At 31.2% G+C, this 17,752-nt stretch overlaps 1 protein-coding gene across 4 annotated transcripts in view; it reads left to right on the top strand.

The window, feature by feature from the left end:
• Positions 1-17,752, top strand: part of Ube4A (Ubiquitination factor E4A) — a 163,990-nt gene that overhangs the window by 87,889 nt on the left and 58,349 nt on the right. For 3 of the 4 annotated variants that reach the window (XM_085817017.1, XM_085817019.1, XM_085817016.1), the window contains exons 11-15: positions 2,181-2,437; positions 4,729-4,886; positions 8,581-8,613; positions 10,099-10,291; positions 14,407-14,520. In XM_085817017.1, the coding sequence (XP_085673143.1) occupies positions 2,181-2,437; positions 4,729-4,886; positions 8,581-8,613; positions 10,099-10,291; positions 14,407-14,520 (755 nt within the window). The remainder of the gene's footprint in view (positions 1-2,180; positions 2,438-4,728; positions 4,887-8,580; positions 8,614-10,098; positions 10,292-14,406; positions 14,521-17,752) is intronic. The other variant, XM_085817018.1, reaches the window with a different exon arrangement.

Raw genomic sequence — 17,752 nt, 5'->3', positions numbered from 1 at the left:
TTTATAACCTTTATGCTGTCATTTTTTGTATCATTAGAATCTCAAATAAGGCCCGGTGGCACAATGGCTAGTGCATCGCTCATCAGCTTCACAGGTTTGGGGTTCGAACCCTGGGGGCAAGGTCGACTTAGCTTTCAATCCCTTGGGTCGATAAAATAAGTACCAAGTTCGCTTGGGGACTAAACACTGGGGGTTCTGAGACAAGCTGACCAGGGCATATGCTTATGCACCCATGGTCAAAAAAGCAGATTTCAGGGCACTGCAAGCCTTAACCCATTAGGGCTGTTTGCACCACTGAGTTTAGTTTTAGTTTAGAATCTCAAATATGTGTTTTATTATTTTATTATCTTGAGAATTTCTTTACTGGGTTGATTTTGTTTGACTGTTTTTGTGACTTAAGGTGTAAAAGTTCATTCACATCTGTTAACAAGGTTTAAGCAGTAGCTAATCATGGAAGGTTACATTGTGCATATGTAAAGGTACAGCTGATTCAACAAAACTGTCAACCAAATATCAGATTGTGTTTTGCGTAGCTGTATTGGCCAGTTATAATACCAGGTTGGCATGAAGTTGAAAAGTTAGAGCATTTAGACGGAATCTTTAAACCAGTTTTTGTGATATAACAGTTTCTAGCTACCTAACAACAAAGCTCTTCTTATGCCTGTCATGACTGAAAAGCCATTGTTGTTTGGAGCTGTACTAATGTTATAATTTTAATTCATTGAAAATATTTCTTCATAAATTAAAAAAAGGAATTAATGTTATGATTGAGTAATATGGTTCACATAGCAAATTAAAGCTGTTAATTTTGTTTCAACAAGTATTAGACCTCTGTAATTAAAAATGTCCTTTTTATAAAAAATTACTTATAAAATATTTGATACTGGTTTGTGAATGTAGCAAAACAAAATCTATATATTGCATAATTAGCATTTATAATTCTGTTTTTTTACTTCCTTGTACAAAGTAAAAAGGAAGTATTGTAATCACGAAAAGTTTCAGGCAGCATATTTCAATGAAAATATCTATTTTGACTGCTATCGAATGCAATTTAACGATGTTTTTGCATGACTGTATGTAAGAACAGAATAAAAGACACTTTTTCTAAAAAAAAAAATTATAAAATTGCTTTAAAATGAATTCTGAAGAGAATTTTTCGTGGCATCTATACGTACGTATCTCACATAACTCAAAAATGAGTAGCCTCAAAACGTTGAAATTTTGTATATATGACTGCTATAAGATGTAGATCTGCACCTCGTATTTTGGTTGCAATCGGCCACACCAAACGTATATAAATATATATGTATATATATCCACTCTGTAACCCGGCTCAGTTTCCTCAGTTTCTTCACTCTTATATGTTTGTAAATTGTGCATTTTTTGCTTTAAAATTGATTGAATTATGTTATTCTTATCTTCCGGTTAAGGTTTTTATGCTTTTGTAAATCTGCAAGCAGTATTTGTAGAATTATCGATAATTTAAAAACTGTTTAAGTGCGGTTAAGCCTAATTTTTAAAAAGCATGGTAGACATGTTTGTTTACATTTGAAACAGCAGAATAGTAGATTTGTTGCCAATCTAGAGAGACTGAGCTTCGTAACAACAAAAATAACGCCCTCATTTACTTCAAAAATTTTAATATAGATAGAATGTATTTTTGCCTTGTTGCGAAGTGAGAACTGAATTAATTGAATGAGAAATATTAAATCGTCTGTGAAAAACTGTTTCTTTTTTGTTTTGTTTGCTTAATTTCCTTTATAGTATTATAAAGTACTTTTATAGTTTTATAGTATAGTCTTTTATAGTTCTAGATTTATTATAGTATTTGAATAGAACATGTGGCAATGATTAGATAATTTTTCAAATGATATAAATTTTGTGCATTCTGAGTTATAATATCAACGAAATATAATGCTATTAAGTGAACCTAGCATCAGAGTGTTGCTTATGATAAACAGATATAGTGAATTTTAAAGAGGGCATTTATTCTAATGTGGTTTATGCACTATTGACGAAGTAGATTTAATTCAATCCAATAAGTTTAAATAAAATGCAAGAAAAAATTCGTATAATTTAATATTCCATACAAGGAAGTCATGTGGTGTATACATCAGACTTTTTAATTTTGTGTACATGCTAATTTTTTTTTTTTTTTTTTTTTTTTTTTTTGTTTATAGGAATGACGAAATTTTTGACGTATCGCACAGCATTATTAGTTCCAGAAATTTTAGATCTAATGCTCAAATTTCACATTGCTACTGCCACATGGCTAGTCAAAATGTCAACAAGAGAAGAATTTAATGTTTTCAAGACACTGAGATTTCCACCTCCTGCTGAAACATCATACAACTTATCATATATTCCGGAATTCATCATTGAAAACACTATAGATTGTACAATATTTGTCCAGCGTTACAGTCAAAAAACATTTGAGGTAAGTTGCAGTCTTCAAACATTATAATTCATTTTTTATTAAATAATTCTCAGAAAGATTCCTTGAATAAACTAAATGCTGATAATCTGTTATTGTGTGATATTTAATGTGCTATGATTATACCACAGAGATAACATATAGAAAACATTATGTAATTTTAATAATTTATTTCCAATTTTTGAGGAAGATCTTTTTAAATTTGTCTCTAGATTTATCTTACTAGGTAAGGGTATATGTAAGATTTGATTTTATCATTTGGGAAACTACTGAGAAATGTTTTGTCTTGTAATTTTAATTTGAAAGATTTTATAAAAATATGTCTTTATTATTCAGTAGAAAATTTATTGATACATAAACAGATTTATATTAATTATAGTTGTTGAGTGGCTGAAAGTTGATAAATTTTTTTATTAATTAAATCCTTATTGTTATAATGCTGAAGTTAAAATACTTTCAGAGTTTTTGAAATTAGATTGTTTTCATGCAGAAGTTCGAAGATATAATCAATTCTAAATTTCGAAAGTATAAGGCTGCATGGTTAGCAAATGTAGCAAAAGCTGACTCTTCATTAATGAGTTTAGATTCAAATCCCATGCAAGATGTGGATAGTAGTGGAAGAATTTCTCATAAAAGGCAAATTGGAGGAAATGAATGATATTTAGTATTCGCTATTGGGATAGACTTTGCTGATAGTCTTTTTGTACTATACATTAATTAAATAATATGATCAAAATTACAGGATATATTAGAAGAATTTTAATCTAAATTTATTAGAATTATTATCAAGACAAAAGTGGCTTGAAAACACTGAGGAACACATAAGCACATGTTAAGTAATGCAGTTCGTAAAGATTTTTTAGTAAAAAAGCTTATTTCTGAAAATAATTTAATTAAGCATTTAAGAAACTGATTGTAATATATACTTTAGTTTTATACAATGTTTTTGTTAACTCGAATTTTGGCATCAGAGCTTATTTCTTAGTATGATTTTGAATTCTAATTTTTGGAACCCTCTTCTGTGAGCAACTGTCATGTAATTTTAATTTATGTCCTTTCAAATTCAATGCGTTATGTAAAAATCATAAACAAGAATGCCATATTAACTGCTTACTTTTACATTTTGACTTCATGCACATGAAGGGCCTTTAGATAATTTTTTTTCTTTAAGATTATTGTTTTTCATGTTTTTATAAAATTCTTGGGAAAATTTTCATTCTCCCTTCCTGAAAAAATGTGTGGTAAAGATGATAAAGCAAGTCCACCTCAAAAGTTAATTTTTTTACATGGAAGTAAGGGAAACAGCAGCAAAATGTAAATGTAGTGCATTTGTTTCTAAAACAGTATTCAGTGCTAAGGAGGAGGAGTAAAATAGTCATTCCAACTATCCCTATAAATTGTTAATTTTATTCTGAGCATTAAAAAACTGAGATATAAAGAAGTTCCAAAACTGCAAACATACTCTATGAATTTGAAAAAAACTAATGTGGTCATGAAAAATCTGAAAAGTTGTTTCTTGCAATTATATTTTTGCTTTGTTTCTGCTAACTAAAGTGAAGTGTTAGTTTCATCATGACATCTTATGAAATATTACTCTTCTTTTTTGTTAAGTTTTAGAAACAGTATACTGCAAAATTCATTCTTTGTTAACAAAAATTATGTTATAGAAATATGATTTATTACAGAGTTATAAAACAATCAGATTTCTATGCAACAGAGATGCAAATTCTTGTGAAGCTCAATGGTACAAAAATATTTTTTGATATTTCTGTGCATAACTGATAGTGCATAGTAACCTGGTAATATCTGCTATTCAAGAACATACTCTGTAGGCATATGATAACAAATTGTAGCATGAAAGTATTTTTGTCTATTGAAAACTCAAGCAAAAAAGAGAAGAAAAATTCTAAAAGCATAGTTTTGTAAAATATATCAAATAAGTTTGACATTTGATATATTCCTATTAATTTGATGTAAATTACAATGGTTTTTCTTATCTCAACGTAGGAGATTTTTAAGATTTTTTTCGAGAATTTCTTATTACAATATTTGGCCCATTCTAAATCTTAAGTTTACATATTAATGCTAAAAAAAAGAATAATAATTATTGTATAGATACTGTTTTATTGATTAATTATTAATCAATAATAATATAGAGGATGGAACAAAAGGTAAATATTGCTAAAGCTTTATTATTTAAAATATGTGCTATACATGTAAACATAAATTGTTCTACTTGTAATTCTATCTTCTGATGGAGATAAGCAAAATAATATCCTTCTGTTATTTTACAGATGGCTGGTCCTGCTCTAGATCATTTTATGACAATGATTTTGATGTTTATGGGTAGTCCTGACAGAGTTAAAAATCCTCATCTAAGAGCTCATTTGGCTGAAATGCTGGAATCACTTATGCCAGTAGCTGAAGATGAACCTAGTGCACTTTTATCTGGGTACCAGTGGCTTTGGATTATTTACCTTTATTTGTACAGTTATGTGTGCATGTTTTGTAACCTCTTTAGTTCGTGATTATAAGTAAAGTCTGATTTCAGACAAATATTAGTGTAGCTTCTTGTTTTAAAACATATTTCTTTCGTGAGTGTATAATTTTAAAGTTACTGAATTATCATATATGAGATGTAATAAAGAATACATTGAATGTTACTTCTATGTGCCTTCCAGTGGAAAGGCAAGGTTCATATATAAAGGAAGCAGTGCACTGAACCTTAATAATAGTGTGTGACAAGTTGTTCAACTTATATATCACTGTGTATCTTTTATATATACACAATGATGGGAAGAAATATGATCAAAAGATACACACAGATACATAGTGATGGGAAGAAATATGATAAAAAGATTGAATGAAAATACACTTGTGATGTACAAACAAGATACGAAAATGTTGTAAACATGATACAAAATATGACATACTCTTAAAAAGTATGAAAACAGAGAGCACTTTTAACAGGAAATAATACATTTATTGTTTTCTTTTAAGAGACATTCAGAAGTGGAACAATGGTGCATAATCATAATCAAATCATTAATTACATTATGGCTTAATAATTTATCCAGTGAACTTTATTTTTCAAGAAATTGCTTATAAGTCATTAAGGTTTACAATTGACGGCTGCCATCCACCAAGTTGTCTGTCAAGATAAAGTCATAAATTGTCTGCAGGTTTAAAATCTGGAGATCTGGCTCTCCACTTCATTTCTTGAATAGTTTTAGTTTGAAGAAAATTGTTGTCAGGTGCATTCCAGTGTGGATGGATAATACTGTCCAATAATAGACAAAGAGCTAAGGCCAATAATTGCATGTAAAAACTTGCCTTGCAAATTTAGGGTATCATTCGTATCATAAAGAGCATTTAGCGTATCGCTCTTTAATACATGCAAAGCTGTATGACTATTTAAAATAATCTTATACCATACAAATAAGGTATTTCTTTGAAAGGAAGCTCTTGCTTTAATGAATGCTTCTTCTTTATCTCCAGATAGATTGCCGACAGCTTTCACTTTATGAGTTCAATCTTGATCCATAAGTAAAAAATATAGGATACCAGTCATGTTAATTCTTAAAGAGTGTTGCTTGGAAAAGTACAAATAATCTGTGTGGTGCAAGAAAGACCTGAAATAAAGTCTGTTGGCCTTTCAATAGATATCTCGAATGTGGTTTGTGGTTTAGCTTGATACACTTCTACCAGATGCTGTGCAGAATAGTGGATAGTTGGCTAGTAATATACATCATATGTATCCTATTTGTTAAATAAAGTAATGTAGTGTCCATCTTTTGCCTTTATCCACCTTGCTTATATCCTTAACATTTGCTGCAACAGCCATGATACCTGTTGGATATAGCCATAATACCTGTATATTTGGACTTAATATAATGTACAAAATCTTTAAATTTGAGCTTGAAACTGACTTGCTTCAGTGTTACCTGCTGCATTAAATCAGAAGCATATCTGCATGATATTCAGAACATAGTTGTAATTTAAAATAGTTCTTTTCATTCACTAATAATTAAAATGATCAACTTATCTTTTGCTGAGGTCATGTAGGGTACTTTGATTTATCTCAATTTCACCTGTCTAATATGCAAAATTTTCTTTGCTTGAATATTTCCAATGAATATTCACGTGTTCTAGTGCAGAATTTCTGAATTTTATGTATTAATTTCAATAAAACAACTAAACATTGGCTTTAGATGTTATTTTTTTTATGTATGTATACACTGAAGAGCCATTACATATGAAAAACCCTTAATCTATAGCAATGGGCTCGACAAGTAACAAAACCACTGCTCATGCATGGCTGTTGTTGGAGAATATAAAGTGGCTATGCATTGTTCCAAACACATCATGATTAGCAACATAATGGGAAAACCAGCTGATTTATCAGACTTCCGTAAAGGTCAAATCATTATCACTCGGTGACTGGGAACATCAGTGTCAAAAATTGAGCATTTAGTGGGCTGTTTGTTCGTGGACAGTTGTTGTGAGCACATATTGAAAGTGCTGTATGGATGATGAAACAACAAGTCGTCGGACAGCAGTGTATCATTGACAGTGTATTGATTCCAGAGGAGAGTGGAGAATGCTATGTATTGTTCGGCGTGACAGAAGAGCTACAACAGTCAGAATCACCACCAGCTACAACAGTGATGACCTGGACAGTGTTTCTCAATACACTGTGCAGCATACATTGCTGCGTATGCAGCCAGAGGCCGAAACATCTCCTTGCACTGATGGCACGTCATTGCCAGCTGTGTCTGTAATGGGCCAAGAAACATCGGAATTGGACATTAGAAGAATGAAAGAAAGTTGCATGGTCTAATGAATCACATTTTCTGGTCCATCACATCGACAGGCATGTGCTGATATGCCGATTTCCAAACGAAACCCTGGCTCCTGGATGAACAGTTGGATGAAGACAAGCTGTTGGCAGGGGTAGTATGGTGTGGGCATTGTTTTCATGGAGCACATTAGGACCCATAATTCCCATAGAACAATGCCTGATGTCTGTGTGCTATGTGAACATCGTTGCAGGTTCACCCATTCATGACAACAGTATTTCCAGTGGGGGATGGTGTTTACCAACAGGATAATGCACCATGTCATGAGTCTCAAATCATCGGAGTGGTTCTCCAGTGAATTTCAAGTCTTGTATTGGCCTCCAGATTCACCTGAAATTAATCCAATAGAGCATTTGTGGTCCCATGTGGAAAACTAAATTCGTGCTGCCATGCTACTCCCTCGCAATATGTGAGAATTGCAGGACCAGTTGGTGAGTACTTGGTACCAGATATCTCAGATTACGTATGAGAACCTTGTGGAGTCAATGCTTCACCAGGTGCTGGCAGTTTTGAGGGTTAAAAGTATCTTACATATTATTAACAGGGTGGTCATAATGTAATGGCTCTTTGGTGTATATGTAGAAACATAAAATGTATTTATAATTAAGTGTATACCACTTAGTTCATTAATGTATTTCATTTCCTCTTCTTATTGCAAATAATGCATCGAAGCCTTCAATTTTGCTCCCATTCTATGCTATATGATATAATGCTGCTTCACTGCTTTGTAACTAACCATCTAAACTTTCATCTTTGTTACCATTACCCCTTAAGAGGCATTACCCACCATTCTTTCATCTTAAGCTTTTTCCGTAGGTGGTCTAAATCATCAATACTTTTAGATATTCCTTGGGTATCTATCTTAATATGAATATATTCAAATCCTTTTTCTCAGTGGATTTTTTTTTTCCCATGTAATTAGGTAATGGAAGTACTATGTGGTCAAAATATCTTTAGAATTAAATGGAAGCATTTAGTTTGGAAAGAATTTATTAGATTGCATGGTACATTTGAATTAAATTTTATTAAAAATAACTGAGCATTCCACATTTCATTCAAAATTTTGAGCCTTCTAACCTTGATATCTTCATCAATATTGCTTTCTATATTCCTAAATAATTAAAAAATCTTTCATTCTTTCCTTGACTGAAAAATCCAATTGTCACCTCAGTTAATAGAATGTGTATCTGAATAAAAATATGGTATGTATTTTCTTGTAAATTGATTTAACCTGAATGATCTGTAAAATTTATTTTCATGTGGACATTGAACACTTAATTTTTACAGCTCAAGATTGCTTCGGGGTGGAAGTTTAAGCAGGTACTAGTATTTAATACTTGGCTTTAAAATCATGTATCCATTTGTAAATGGTGTAAAAATTCATGAGGCAGAATATTTCAAATTTATGCATTTACATCCAAGAATTTCAGATTTATGTAGTTGTCAGAGGGATTTAATATGCAGATAAATTAGTAAAATTGCATAATTAGTTTAAGCATATTATACAATTAAGATAGTAAAATTTATAAACAAGTAAATGATTATATATTTAAATGCATTTTGAAATTTAGTTTTACTTATCATATATATATATGTCACCCAAAAAACATTTAAACATATAACTAAAAATTAATGTAATTTTTAAAAATTTCTGTTTAAAGATTCATATTAGAATTTTGCCATAAAATACCTTCTGGAAAATTAAAAAAAGATGCTGCATTCATGGAATCAGACTCTAATAAAAGCATTCTAATGCAAAAAAGTTTCATTTTGAGTACATAATAAAAATAATATTGATTTTCCATTATCATCATTGAAATTTACGGAATGTAATGAAATAAAATTTACTGAAGTCTTTTGTCAGTATTTTCTCATTGTTTTCCATTTACTCTCAGTATGTTTTGTCGATTTTATGTCCCCTGCCCTTTTAGTGTATGGTTTTTATTAATCTAATATTTGTTGAGAAAGTACATAGTCGCAAAATTAACAATTGAGGGAAATGTGTAATAGTAAGGAATTAAAAAACTTACCAAGTACTCTGATCTATTTATTTGTTTTGTTTTCTTAGATAATATAATATATATTTATAATTATATTATCTAAGAAAAAATGAATGTGTATTATCTTAGATAATAATATATTTATTTATTAGATAATATGTGTTGTATATTTGTTTTGCTTTTCTTTGAAGTGCTGCTGGAGAATCAAAATGAAGTTAAGCCATCAGTAATCAATTAAATGCATTTGTTGTGTTTTCTTACTTTGTAAATATCACCCTAAGCATTGAAAACATAGACAAAAGTGTGTTACGCAAATCTAACCCATAAATGTTGTTTAAATTCATCTTTTTATTTACAGATTCAAAAAGCCATAATGCTTTTTATAAAGTTAATTCATCTTTCATGTAACCTAATCAGCTCATTCAATCTTCCATAAAGTTTTTAAGTTATAATTGTTCAGCAGACTAAATGATGTCCAGAAGATAAATGTATTTTGCAATAATTTATCTAATTAATGTAATTTATGTAATACATCAAACTGATAATTTCCGTGAACATTTGCAGCATTGTTTTAATAATAAAAGGTGTTTCTAATGCCCCTTATTAGGTATCTCAGTACAGAATCATTTAGGTTTAGTATAATTAATTTTTTTGTAAATGCTTTGCTCATGCATATAAGAAATATTAAATATATGTGCATATGTAACCAATTACTTTTTTCTACTTTAATCAGTTTTCAAATGTGAAATTAATTGTGGTAGTTGCTTTTTTTCCTCATATTTATACTGTATTTCCTCAACTTTAGTGCCTATCGGGAGAAACTGTTTTCTGGTCACCTCTTCATTGAGGAATTGATTCCTACTGTATTAAATGTCTTTGTGAGTATAGAAATGACTGGGCAGAGTGTAGCATTTGAACAGAAATTTCAGTACAGAAGACCTATGTATATTGTACTAGATTATCTGTGGAATTTTGAAGTTCATAAGATGAAATTAAAGGTATTTCTTATTTGATTCATAATGTATTTTTGTATTCTGAATTTTTAATGATTTGGATTGTTTATGCAAATCAATACTGAGAAATTCTCTACCTCCTCCAAAAAATGTGAAATTTTTCCAGGAAGATGTTGAATTGCACAGTTTAATCCATGGATTTTCAACCTTTTTGCTGCTTTGACCTCATTTAAAAGAATGGTTTTCTTCATCAACTATCTTGCAGTTTTCTTTATAATATACAGCATGTATTGTAATCATAATACAAATAATTATAATTGCATATAAATAACTTAATTATCAATCAACTTAATAATATCAGTGAGATTAAGAATATTAACAAAAGTTTTGAAAAAGTGTTTATTAAATAAATATTTTATTATTTTTTGTATTATTATTGCTTATAATTTTACAGTTATAAATAAGTTTTCAGAAACAAAATCACAGATTCTAACTGTACAAAAGTTATATTTTAATTAATGAGATGGCTATGCCTGATGTGCTAATGAATTTTTTTTTTTTTCTTTGGCTTAAAACTGCTTAACTCAATTCTTAAGTCACCTCGTTAAAAATATTCAGTCTATTTGTTGTTTCCTGAACTAAATTATTGACTAGATTAAAACTTGCTTGCACTAGGTAAGAAGAGAGAAAAAGTCAATGATGTTGGTTTGTTAACGAATTTTATTTTGGGATTTGCACTTGGATGGCTTTAAAATTTAAATTCCAAAACTTCTCATGTATTTTGAAAAAGACATAATGCTTAAACATCTTCCCTTCACTGCAATCAACTCTTCTTGCATCACAATTTTAATATATTTTTTCTTTATATTTATTTTATGATTTCATCCTTACTATATGATATAACGGCAAAGTGGTGAATTAGCAATTAGTTATCAATTTTATGAATAATTTTTTAAATCAATGGGATGTTATAGTGATCAGTTGCTTGTGGATATTTGACTATTGACCCCTTGGGAACCCCTGGTTTAATCCATCATTTTAATGAAAGAAAATTGTGGTGGAAATGTTTAGAAACTGTAGCAGATGTATTGATATGCATAGATTCAAGATGCAATTGTCAAATATTGAAAATAGGTATTAACATTTTAGCTGCAAAATAAAATTTCATTTGCTCTATATATGTACGTAATAAGACAACTTAGTGGAAAGTTGCAACGGATTGGCTTTGGAGAAGCTTAACTGTGTAGTTAGAAAGATGGCACTCGAAGAGAGACTTAATGGTAAATCCTACACATAATTTTTTTCCTTGATAATTCACATCATTGCTATGGGTGTGCTATTCACACCACAATTTTATACAGATTACATTTCTTAAATAATGCACAAAAATGGAAAAAATAAACTCTGTGTGGCTAACGGCAAAGTGTTGCAGTGAAATAAAGCAGAATAGAAGAGAGGGGGAGTTGCGACGCAATTACCTTTTATACCGAATCACATATTCAGATTTCATCGATAAGTGTGCCTCAGAACTGCAAAGAGTTTAGTTAGAAATATTATTGCTCTCTTATTTTTAGAATGAAAATGGAAGTTAAAGGGCTATTATTAATTTATTATTTGAAAGATAGTTATTTTATATTTTACATATTACAAAACATATAAATCAAAATTATAACTTAAAAAGCCTCTTGATTGCTCATTTGAATTTGGGTACTTTCTCTGTAGTCTCTTGAAACTCCGTCTAATTCCATATTATGTCATCTTAAAACTTCTGCATTGCCTATAAGTTTTAGACAATCAGATTAACGAAAAAATTTTTTATAAATACCATTGCAACCCAACTACCCTCCCTCTTTCTGTGCCTATACTTGCTAGCTAAAGGATGTCTCTTGCTTGACTTCTTTTGTTAAAAATATAATGCACCATCATCAAAACTGTGGGGTACAGATTGGCCCCATTGGGAAGTGCAGCAAGTAATAAAGATATATTTGGAATATTGGTTCCGGCATCTTCTGCTATGTAATTGATATTTTCAGGGATTTTCTAATCCTCAGTCCACTCACGACTGCAAAATATTTTCTTGTAAAGCACTCATTCTCATCAATTTACTGCAAGGAACTAAATCTTGTCATCATCATCATCTTTTTCATTAGCTCCACAGCCTGTTACAGGCCAAAATTGTCTCTCCAAGTTTCCTGTACCTGACCCCATTCGGCACAATAGCCCTCCATTGGTTAACTCCAATTAACCTCAAATCTTCTGCAACATCATCTCTCCATCTAGTGCTTCCTTTTCGTCTTACTCCCTCAATTCTCGAAAAGGTTATCTTTTTGGTTGAAAATGCATCATCATATCTAAACACATGGCCCAGCCATCTGATATGAGATGCCTATACGATTTTCACAATATAAGTTTCACTATATTTCCTATATTTTCCATATAGTTCATGATATAGAGAATCCTCCATATGCCATTTTGTTGTATTGGTCCAAAGGTCTTTCTTAGGATTTTGCGTTCAAAAGTTGATATCGGGTCTTTGTGTACCCTGTTAAGTATCCAACATTCACTTTCATAAAGAGCAACAGGCCATATTAAAGTTTTATATAAATTAAATTTAGTTTTTATGTTGATCAATTTGGATTTAAGTTGTTTTTGAAGGCCATAGTAACATCTATTAGCCATAAATGTTCTATTTTTTATTTCAATTTTTATATCGTTGCTATTTGTGATCAGTGTGCCTAGAGATTTAACTTGCATAACGGTTTCAAAAGTATAACTGTTTATCTTCAAAGGAGATAAATCAACATTTCTATTAGATGTGATCATAAATTTAGTTTTGTTTTCATTAATGATTAGGCCCATCTTTCTTGCTGCATTTTCAAGCGAGACAAACACCTCAATCACAGCTCATTTTTATCTTATCACACACACACACACACACACACACATATATATATATATAAAAATGCTTTAAATTTTAAGTAATAAATTCCATTTTGTTTTGAAATCTATAATGGTATTTTTGTACAATTTATAATTTTTCACTTGTTTTTGATTTTCAAGTCTGATGAGGAAATCCATTATATTTACTTTTAAAAAGCTAACAAACTGCAAATTTTTACAAAAACTTTTAAATAAATTTATTAGTTTAATAATATCAGGCACATAAAATTCATTCTATGTAATTTTTTTCCTTTTAATTTCTTTGCAAACAAAATCTAAAAATATTCTGAGTTTAATTCATAAATCAGAGGGTGTTTTTTTTGGGGGGGGTATGCGTGTGTGCACAAAGTATAACAGTAGAAGATATGCATGTATCAAATGGGATTTTGTATTTGAACAAAAATATTCTCATTAAGTACAAAAATTAAGTAAAAATAAATTGAACATAGGTGACGTTGGATAAGTTGCATTTTAAATACGCCAGCCACATAACATGTAAGAGTGCCAATGAGATGACCCCAATGAGAAAAGTCCAAAAAGTTGTCTCAGGTTGATTTGGTTGGTTTGAAGTGTAACAGTAGATGAAAAGAGAAGAAAAATTCAGTGGGATGGATACAAATTAAGAAAGTAGCATCTAATTGCATGGGATGGAGAACAAAACTTAAAGGCCTAGTGTGCGAGTTTGGCATTAGAGTTCAGCATTAAAAGAATGAAATGAAATGGAGGGAAATCAGATTTTCTGTAAAAAATGTTTGACTACCTCTTTTAAATACACTGTTTCGGATATGAGTAATTTTGTAAATCCCATGCAGTAATATATAATCACGCCTGAATTACTTGGATTATTGGAAATCTGTTCTTTTCCATCCTGTTCATGATTTAAGTATGTTTGTGTTTAGATTCATATTTAGATAACGTAATACATTTTAAGCTTATTTATTCTTGTCATTGTTGAAAATGATATCAAATTGTAATTAAAATATCATTTTTATCAATTGTAAGTGCAAACTTAAAAGTTGTCTCATTTAAAGTAGTTAAATTACTTTATGTATTTTTTGAAGCATTCTTTGAAATTAAAACTTTAAAAAACGTATTTTATCATGAAAATAAAAGGCATTTTTGAATAAAACAATACTAAACTAGTAATAGCGTTCTAATTTTTCTAATAGTGCAGTTATTTTGCTTTGATTTTCTTAGCATAATTCGTTAAACTATTGCAGGAATTGGCTGAAGAAGCTGAGCGGAAAATTGAATCACCACATCCACCTTTATTTCTGCATTTCATAAATCTTCTGATTAATGATGCTATTTTTCTGTTGGATGAAGCTTTATCAGTAAGTTTTGCAAAATGAAAATAATTATATTTCATGCTTACATATTGTCTTGTCAACCATGAAACTGTCACCAAGCAGTGTTATATGGATAAGCATGATATCCCAATGCACTCATAACATCTCATTTGTTTGATGTAATTCCAACTGATTCTGGACAAGCTATGATTTGTTTGTATGACAAGGACATATAAATTAAATGTTATTATTTTATTTTTCTTTCATTTGGGGGAAAAAATGAATTCAAGGACTGTGGAATCACATTTATGACTACTCTCCGATTCATTTACAGCTGGTCAATAGAATTAACATCTGTTGAATAGAAAAAGAACAGCTGGATATGGCTAACAAAACAGTAATAGATTGATTGGCACAATTATCTATGGGAAGTTCATACTCATAGTGTTCTGAACAGAGCTTCTGATAAAATCGGAAAGCCCAACAAAATAAAAAAACTGATGAAAGTTTTTTATGAAGTGAAAAACGAAGTAAGTCGAATACTTCTACAGTGGTGACTATTTAATGGATTGTGCAGAGAGACTGATGAATATTTTATTGTAAGAGTTGCAGATAGAAGTGTGGTTCAGAATTCCACAAGAATGCTACTTTGGGAAGATTTCTGCAAGCTTTTGTGGTACAGTAGTAGCGAACTTTTCACCGTCAACAAAATAATGCATAAGTACCTTATATTTCTCTTTCTTCATCTGAATATTAAAATTTTGAGTAAATTGTTACTGCTGCTCTTCCTTCTTCTCCCCCCCCCCCCAAAAAATGTTATATGATAGTAAAACAAATAATACACATAATTCAAAGGCTAATTATCCAAACATATTAACTAAAAAATGGAGTTTAAATAAAAGTGTTTTTATCGTACTAGGCACGGTGTCTATGTCATAAAGCTGTAATTCTGATTAATGCTTTACAAGTGTGTTTTGAGCTTTGGATTCTCTGTGATTATCTGACTGATGTTGGAATTCAAATCAGTGTCTTGCATTTCTTCTGCGTACAATAATGACCAAATTGTATTAATGTAAAATAGAATATTATGTAAAATTTTGTCAAATTTTATTGTTTTTTAAAATATTAAAAATATAATAAGGAAATGAAATGAAATTAAAAATTATAAGTTGAAATAAAGCACTTATAATACCAAGACCTCTTGCAGTAGTAGAGGTGCTAACCTATCAAGCTTAAAAGTCAGGAAAATTTTCTCAACAGTAAAATTCATTTTTAAATGATAAAAGATCACAGAAAGAAAGGAAAAAAAAAAAAAAAAAAAAGAACTGTGGTACTGAACTAACTTTAAATAGTATCTATTTAATATTTAAATGTGTAGTCATGAATTCTCAAATACAGATAATACAAAAATACTTTAATGAAAAAAATACTTGAGCTTTTAAATAAAAATATAATACTTTAGTCAGTCTTTATACAGTTCCTAACAAGAGTGGCAGATTTTTATTTAAGAAAGAAATGTAAATTTGTTCTTAGTAGTTGTCTATTAGGCAGTTTTTTCTAATTTTTTAATGTCATTATTAATACGAGGGCCATCCAGGAAGTAGATTACGTTTCCGTCTGTGTCCGCTAGGGGCGGGGCTAGCGCGGCCATCTTGGGGTCAGAGCGTTGCGCAGCTCAGTCTGCATCTAGCCGTGCTAGTGAGAGGTTCGTGCTGTGCTCCGTTCAGATACTGTGATGGTTTGAAATGTCTGCGTTAATTGAAAATCCCGCGAGCTGCGAGGTGCGCTCAGTAATAAGGTTTCTGACTGCAAAAAACTGTAAACCGATAGAAATCTATCGGCAGCTTCGTGAAGTGTATGGGAACAACATTATCACTGAAGGTGGAGTGCGTCAGTGGGTCATAAGATTTCAAAATGGCCGAACCAATGTTCACGACGAAGATCGAAGTGGGAGACCCAGCATAGTGACCGCCGAACTTCTCGAAAAAGTCGATGCTAAAGTCCGTGAAAATCGAAATTTCACAATAACAGAACTTTCTTTGAGTTTTCGACAAATTTCGCGAAGTTTGTTGCACGAAATCATCAGCGAAAAGCTTGGTTACCACAAGTTTTGTGCAAGATGGATTCCAAAAATCTTGACAGAGGACCACAAAAATCAGCGAATGGCTGCAGCGTTGAACTTTTTGGACGCTTACCATAAGGATGGTGACTCTTTACTCGATCGCATCGTTACTGGTGACGAAACATGGGTGAAACATGTGAACTGTGAAAGGAAATTGCAATCAATGCAGTGGGGGCACACAAGTTCTCCCCAAAAACCCAAGAAATGCATGCAAACAATGTCGGCAAGGAAGATGATGGCGACTGTTTTTTGGGACAGAAAAGGTGTAATTTTGGTGGACTTCCTGGAAAGAGGCACTACAATAAACTCTCAAAGGTATTGCCAAACTCTCCAAAAACTCAGAAGAGCAATTCAAAACAAGCGCAGAGGAATGTTGAGCTCTAAGATCTTGTTGATTCACGACAACGCCCGGCCCCACACGGCAAATGTCACTTGTAAAGTTCTTGAATCTTTTAAGTGGGAGTTGTTTCCTCATCCGCCGTACAGTCCCGACCTGGCACCGAGCGACTTCCACCTATTCCCAGCAATGAAGAAGTGGCTGGCTATGCAGCGTTTTGATGACGACACACAGCTGCAAGAAGAGGTAACGGAGTGGTTGAAGGCGCAGGCGGCCGAATTTTTCGACGAAGGAATTTCCAAGCTCGTACATCGCTACGATAAATGCCTTAATTTGTATGGTGACTATGTAGAAAAGTAGTATTTGAGTGTGGCTTTCATCTGTATATAATAAAATTTGTTTCCTATACTTTGTTTATTTTTTATTCCAAAACGTAATCTACTTTCTGGATAGCCCTCGTATTAATTTTAATTCTTGTTTCAATAACAGTACTGAAAATCCTTTGCATTCTGCATTACTATGAGTGATTGACAACATAGTCCAGAATATTTTAGTTCATTTTACTTCATTCATTATTGTATTTGTAATTCCATCATCACTTTCTATTTTTCTGATTTAACTATAATCAGCGACAGTCTTGGCTGATTTTTCCGCCTACTTTTTTTAAAAATTTTGGAGTAGTAAATTATAAAATTTTGTCAGTTGTAATATTGATATAATCATCATCTTCATTTGAAAACTGGAAAAGTCTTCAAAAAGTATTTTATATTTGAAAAATCCTCAAACAGGTAACCCAAATGCCTTTTTTGGGGGTGGGG

Source organism: Stegodyphus dumicola, chromosome 5 (assembly GCF_044657685.1).
Source record: "Stegodyphus dumicola isolate Sdum_Otavi_A_Nest chromosome 5, ASM4465768v1".
In the NCBI taxonomy this organism is placed as follows: Eukaryota; Metazoa; Arthropoda; class Arachnida; order Araneae; family Eresidae; genus Stegodyphus; species Stegodyphus dumicola.
Note: the sequence above shows the minus strand (reverse complement) of the source record. Positions and strands in the feature narration are given on the sequence as shown.